Genomic DNA, 7,015 nt, shown 5'->3' with positions numbered 1-7,015 from the left:
AAGTAACAGTTTCGTATCTAACACTTTATCTGTATCTGATTTTGTTGCTACAGTGCGATATCTATTTACAAATTACTTTAATGTTCATTACCAAGCTCATGTTATAAATATTTCAGATAAATACAATACTTCAGTCGTTTGGTGTACTACAAAGTATATACATTAATTCAGAAAGCAAATAACAATTTTTACATAAGTTGTTGAAGAGAGAATTTTGTCTAATTTTTTGAATGTATTCGTTACTTATGCAGATTTGAAATGAGAATTAAAACAAGAGAAGAGAGAAAGAATTATAAGATTTTATTTATAATACTTCTAGTCTAATATGTCATGATGTTTACATATTATTAAGTATACTATTGTTAGTTAGTACTGTTAGTTTTTATAATGCCTGGATTCTAATTAGCAGAGCATAAAATATTTTTTTTATTTCCCACAATTTTATTAAACTTTTTATGTACTATAATAAGCTTAATTTGAGAATTATCTTATAAGAATTGATTTGTGTGTTTAATTTCATTAACACAGTTGTCCAGCATTTATTTACTAACAGTGCAAATGTATATCTAAATATATATAGCAATAATATTAATATATTTTTGAAAAATTTGTCGTAAACATTTCATAATAAACATTTATGTTAACATAATTAAAGAGAAAAAGTATAATTATAATTTTACTTTTATATAATTTAAGAGAGAAAGTAATGTAATAAAAATAAAACAAAGTACTATGAAAAAATACAACATTGTACATTATTTTGTATTATATTAATTTACATTGTTTCTTCATACATCAACATTGTTAAATTACCCCAGTTAATACCGAAGATTAAGTGTATTACATATATGTTATAATTTTGCACTCAATAATGTCAATGTAATATAATAAACAACAATGTATTATATTACATTTACATTGTTGAATACGAAATTATAACATAGATATAATATAACTTGCTTGGTGTTGACAGGAATTCCAAATGAAATATGTACATCCAACCTTTTCAGATTCTAAAATTAATCTTTTTAGAAAAGTTAACGGAACTATAACGCATATTGAACGCAATCATATATAAAAAATATTATATTTTACTATAATTATGAGTAATGTTTATTAATATTTTCTACATTGCGCCGTACTTTTATTTGTATTTCAGTAACTATATTTTATACTATATTTTAACTATATTTTGTACTATAATTCATGAAAAGAAAATTTATTATAACCATTTCATATGGTTGTGCTAATTTCTATTATAGTTATGACGACTATAAATCTGCGTTCACTCTGCTATATTTTGCATGTTTAAATTAATTATAATAAATATATATTTATAAATATAATACAAAATATAGTTACTGAAACATAAATAAAAGTACGACGCAATGTAGAAAATAATAATAAACATTACTCATATTTATAGTAAAATATAATATTTTTTATATATGGTTGCGTTCACTATGCGTTATAGTTCCATTAACTTTTCTAAAAAGATTAATTGTAGGATCTAAAAAAGTTGGATGTACATATTTCATTTGGAATTCCTGTCAACACCAAGCAAGTTATATTACATCTATGTTATAATGTTGTATTCAACAATATAAATATAATATAACATATTGTTGTTTATTATATTACATTGTTTTAAACATATGTTTGAGGACAAAACTAACTATAAAATATAGTGAGATTATAGTTATTCTATTTTTTTCTCTCAGTGTATAATTGACTGTTTTCCACTGGTACTTTGGTATATTGTTTGTTGATAGCAGCTACAACTTTGTCGCTGTCTAATATGGTAACATGATTAGCTTCCACGTAATGTACTTCCACGTTTCCTGTGGTAATCTGAAAATATCATGGTTCATTAAAATTTTTCTTACACGTATGCTGTACAGCTTACGTCCTAAGAAACATCATGTCGAGTACTTTATGTAGACCATAGTCTTCATCAGGCAAACGCAACGACTGCAGAGTTGGCTTTAGAAGTATTATAGGTGATATAATTTTCGGTTGTTGTACTACGTCATATGCATGGATAGCACGTATGTGGTTGTAAATTGTTACACATAAAGCTCTTGTAAAGTCGGATGATAATCCCTTATTTGTTGTAGAAAGGTGGTTTATAAATATATTCAACTTGTTGTCCCAACTCACACATTTATTTAATTCTAAGAGGAGCTGTAGAATGATCCAGTTATTTGATTTTTCTAAAAAAAATTTACGAATATTTAAAAATAATGTCAATAACAATAAATACCTTCCCACTAACTGCCGGATTTAAAAAATCCATTATATTTAGGAGAGTATTATTTTGAATTTCGTTAATTGTGGTATTAGTTATAAATTGATCTGCCAATATTTTTAGCTGCTCAGGTGCGCCGTCGATAAGTATTAGTCGGCCTCGGAGAAGCATTCCTTCCAATCTCCTTGCTAACTCAATAGCAATTAATGTTCCGTATGAGTAGGCAATTATTAAAAAGTCTCGTTTAGATTTGATTCTGTTCATCATATGCTGGAAGACGGCGAAATGTAGAAGAAAGTAAAAAGAAAAAACTTGTGAATGCCACATTATGTTATGCTACAATGTAATACTATTTCTTATACTTTATGATATGTAATTGTACTGAAATTACGGACTCATACTTTTAAAACATTGTCAGCGATTTCGGCTATCGTACTAAAATTTTTGCCGGTATTATAAGTTCCATATTGTAAGCATGTCGCTGGAGCTTCTATTTTTGGACCCAGTGAACTGAAAATATCACCGTAACCTTCGATTCCTGGCAATAGGAATATCTCGTTCCTCGTTATATCGCCTTTTGTTGGTAGATTCATACATACGTCAGGTGTTGCACAGACTTTATCTATCATACGGACAAGTAATTTTACACCAATCAAGTTGTTTGCATCTGAAGTATCATCGGAACGCAATTTCTCAGTCTTAGCTTCTTGGTTAAACATTTCAATGAGTTTGGCCAAATTCAGGTTACGAATATCCTGAGCAGTGAGAAAAACTCCAAACTCCCGTTCTAAGGACTGTTTAATTTCCACTGCCATCATCGAGTCCATCCCAAGTTCAGAGAAACGTGCTTGATGAGATACAGTATTCAAATCTTTCAAACCTATTAACAAACATCCAAGATTTTATTTTACTTCGAGTGCGTTTGGAAAGCTCGCTACTACGTTATCAACCCTAATATTACCAACTCATAAAGCCAAGATAGTGCTAGCGAATGCGAGTTTCATGAACAGCAATAGCGCAGAGTTAAGAGCCGCCCTATTGAGTGGTTAAATTAAGCCTATAAATTTTTGTGATTTTGCATCTTGTAATCGGATTTCCATATAATTCATTTTTTATATGTAAAGCCAACGATGTTTTACATGTGAAGCAAATAAAAATCTGAAACTTAATATGCAGGGAATAAGGATACACACGTAGAACGAACAATTCACTACCGCTGTTCGGAGAGCTTGCAATCGCTAACGCTATCAATGCACCACGGAAGCGGCAGTGTTGGTAGCGCGAAGTCATAACGGAGAACCCTACCGTCAGTGACGTCACGATAATGATTGGTGGTGCTACTAACTAGCTTCCCGAACAGTGATGGTACTAAATAGCGCTGTCAACGTGCTGCCCGAACGCGTCTTTTATCGAATTTCCCTTAGGGGCAATTTTTCAATAGCAGTTAAAACTTCATTCAGGTTTAAATTCTATTCTAATAATGCGTTTGTTTTGTTTAAACAGAGTTTAAGTTGAAATCTAAGTTTAAACTATCATTGTGAAAAATCGGCCCTTAAGGGGGGAAATCCAATTAGAACTTTCAAAAAATCGAATTTTTTTTTTTTGCATAAAATGTTTATTTAACATTGTAAGAATATGTTCCCAACGTTTTAAATCGAAATTCGCAGCCGTTCGGAAGTTATGGCCTCCGAGCGCAACAAATCTCTTGAGCAGCGTCGAGGCTCTAATAGCACGCAGCAGGTATACTCACCCGGAGCGGGGATTTTACCTTTCAGGGCTGCGATCCAAAACGTATAGAGATGTAATTATAGTTTTACTGTAGGTTTTGGAACGCACCCCTGGTAGATGGCTTTTATTTCTATTGTTACGTTTAGTCGAAACCGTTGGGTCCGTTGGCGCTGGCATCGAGCAGAACCGGTTTTCAGTTTAGCTCCGAAGTTCGGCCTGTACAAAACGACAGTGCAAATTCGAAATGTCCTATCCGAAAGGCACACACGCCGAACCAAAACAATCGAAACCACGCAAAAGAAAGTTCCATGGTAATCAGTTTTCAAATAAAAAGAGTGAAGATGAAGGATGTGAAAGTACGAGTGCAAGAAAACTCTCCAATGCTAGTGCTGAAGATATTCACTGGAATCCATTGCATGGCTATCGTTTGATTGAAATATTCACCGTTTTTACAGCCTTGACAGAGCTCCTTGTTTGTCGTGTTTGTAAACAGAATGTAAAGTTTGAAGAAGCTGGGAATCGAGGCCTCGGTTTCAAGATAGTTTTACTTTGTCGCTGTGGTCAGAGAAACATCAATTCAGGACCACTAATCAACACTGGATACGAAGTGAATCGTCGGATGGTGTTTGTTATGCGACTCTTAGGTGTTGGCAGAGAGGGTATTAATTTATTCTGCAACCTCATGGACATTTGTAAAGGAATGAATGAGAGCACGTATAATAATATCATCACGTATATTCACTCCTGTACAAAATCTGTTTTTGAAAGTCTCTGCAAGAAAGCTATCGAAGAAGAAAAAAAATTCAATGAAGAACATGAGAGGTCTATTTTAGATTTGAAAGTCTCTGGAGATGGCTCGTGGAAAAAACGTGGATTCAAATCGCTGTACGGAGTTGTAACGGTCATAGGCTACTATTCGGGCAAAGTCATCGATTTAGTTATCAAAAGTAGCTATTGCCATGCATGCACATTTTGGAAAAAAAAGGTGAACACTCCAGAATACGAAGAGTGGTATATAAATCACGAGGAAGAGTGTACAAAAAATCACGAGGGCTCAGCCGGAAAAATGGAGGTCGATGCGATTACAGAAATCTTTTTAAGATCAGAGGAAAAGTACGGCGTTAAATATGGTAATTATATTGGAGACGGAGACTCCAAAACTTTCAAGGCCATTCTAGATAAGAATCCTTACGGTGATGAATTTCAAGTTGCAAAAAGCGAATGCATTGGCCACGTAGAGAAAAGAATGGGCACTCGGCTCCGAAATATAAAAAAAACACAAAAACTCGGTGGTAAGGGCAAACTAACGGATGCTTTAATTAAAAAGCTCACAACGTACTATGGTCTGGCAATTAGAAGAAATGCGAATAGTATTGAGGGAATGAAAAAAAGTATTATAGCCACTTATTACCATTTGATCTCTACGGATGAGAAGCCACAGCACGAATACTGCCCGCCCGGCGAAGACAGCTGGTGTAAGTGGCAGAAAGAAAAAGCTATTGAAGCAAATTTGGATTCTTTTGAGCACCCTCCTCCACTCGATCCAACAGTCGCAAAACACATTCTTCCAATTTATGAAGATTTATCTAAGGAAGAATTACTTCAGAGATGCTTGGGCAGTCATACGCAGAATTCAAATGAAAGTTTCAATTCTACGATTTGGCGTTTAGCTCCAAAACATCTTAATTCTGGGCTGAAAATAGTTGAAATTGCATCCTACATCGCTGCTGGAGTCTTCAATGAAGGATATTCTTCCATTCTACAAATTATGATGGAGTTACAAATAATTATTGGGAGCCAGACCAAGCACTATGCTGAGAACGTCGACGGGCGCCGGGTATCTCGACAGGAGCGGCGCAACTCTTTCAACTCTAAAGAAGCTCGAAAGGCCAGAAGAGAGCAGTTATTGGAGCAGAACGAGTTCTTCGAGGAAGCAGAAGGATTGTTCTATGGCGCCGGGATTGCTGACTAAGAGGTAAATTATAGATATCTTGTATCTTTTACTTGTCAAAACTTTAAACACGTTTTTCTCAAAACTGTACTTTTTTGCACTGCTGGAACTCTCATTTAAAAACTATTCAACCGATCGCGCTGAACTTTCGCACACAACTTCATGACATCAGTACAATGTCGGTGAACCTAAATGTTTGTGAAAATTATAATAAAAAATCACTTATTTATTGCAAAAATTGTGCAGAGAAAACGTCAAAAAATGGAAATTTATTTTCATAAGCGTTTCATATTCAAAATTTTTGACTTTTTTCAATTTTTTTAGGTTCAATTACGAATTATGGGTATAAATAATAAGAATTTTTTCGCTGCCTGTTATAGGATCAATATCACGGACGCCATTTGTCCAGCAGCTGAGCAACTCGCACGCGTACCTGCCAAATGGGATGCTTCATATGTCCGCCATTTTTAAATATTTTTGGAAAAAAAAATACGTATGGACAGTCCAAAACATATATAAATAAATGTTTAAGTTTGAAAAATATAGAAAAATTCTTTCTCCTACAAAAAAATTCTTGAAAATAGCTTATTTTTCCTCGTTCTAATTGGATTTCCCCCCTTAATCGAATAAAGTTAATGTTGCATTTGTAGCAGTATTCATACTACGACATTCACAATTGGATGCAATTATTGACTTACACAAATGTCTATTATTTATGCATTTACCTACAAAAAGAATTTAACTTAATTCTTTTTATTTTAATAATATTACATATTTACCCATGATGTTGGCAATAGTGTCGATAATATTGATTGAGCCACCGTCTATGTGTTTCTCAGCCACAATCATACTCGTCACTACAGGCTGCTCTTGCAACAAAAATTCCTCGAGCTTCTCGATGCAGGATCTTATCTTTTGTTGCAACGTACCGCCGATGATCATCTCTTTGTCGTCTTCCTGCATGTCGGCTACAATACCAACATCGCCGATCGCGCCCCACTGAATCGCCAAACCATGCAAGCCTTCCTGCGACCTCCTTTCGCAGATTCTTTCCATGATAGAATTCGCCATTCCATAATTGGTCTGTT

The 7,015-nt window shown here is 33.9% G+C and overlaps 2 protein-coding genes across 2 annotated transcripts in view; one reads left to right on the top strand and one right to left on the bottom strand.

Annotated features, from left to right (window-relative positions):
* Positions 1 to 731: 731 nt before the first annotated feature.
* The window catches only part of LOC116847582 (fatty acid synthase-like), a 16,124-nt gene continuing 9,840 nt past the window's right edge, over positions 732 to 7,015 (bottom strand). The window contains 5 exon segments of the mRNA XM_032822707.1: positions 732 to 1,851; positions 1,933 to 2,184; positions 2,264 to 2,518; positions 2,650 to 3,128; positions 6,707 to 7,015. The exon segment at positions 6,707 to 7,015 is cut by the window's right edge and continues 4 nt beyond it. Coding sequence (XP_032678598.1) covers positions 1,705 to 1,851; positions 1,933 to 2,184; positions 2,264 to 2,518; positions 2,650 to 3,128; positions 6,707 to 7,015 — 1,442 coding nt within the window. The 3' untranslated portion in view covers positions 732 to 1,704.
* Positions 4,178 to 6,377, top strand: LOC116847581. The gene is made up of 2 exons (XM_032822706.1): positions 4,178 to 5,951; positions 6,308 to 6,377. Exon 1 carries the CDS (start codon positions 4,221 to 4,223, stop codon positions 5,946 to 5,948), a length of 1,728 nt encoding a protein of 575 aa, XP_032678597.1. The 5' UTR covers positions 4,178 to 4,220; the 3' UTR covers positions 5,949 to 5,951; positions 6,308 to 6,377.

This window comes from Odontomachus brunneus, unplaced genomic scaffold, assembly GCF_010583005.1.
Source record: "Odontomachus brunneus isolate Ranch 3 - 2012 unplaced genomic scaffold, Obru_v1 Obru_scaffold_080, whole genome shotgun sequence".
Classification (NCBI taxonomy): domain Eukaryota; kingdom Metazoa; phylum Arthropoda; class Insecta; order Hymenoptera; family Formicidae; genus Odontomachus; species Odontomachus brunneus.
Note: the sequence above shows the minus strand (reverse complement) of the source record. Positions and strands in the feature narration are given on the sequence as shown.

Bases quoted from the DNA above. Each gene is read 5' to 3' on its own strand.
- LOC116847581 (XM_032822706.1), top strand. From the start codon at position 4,221: ATGTCCTATCCGAAAGGCACACACGCCGAACCAAAACAATCGAAACCA.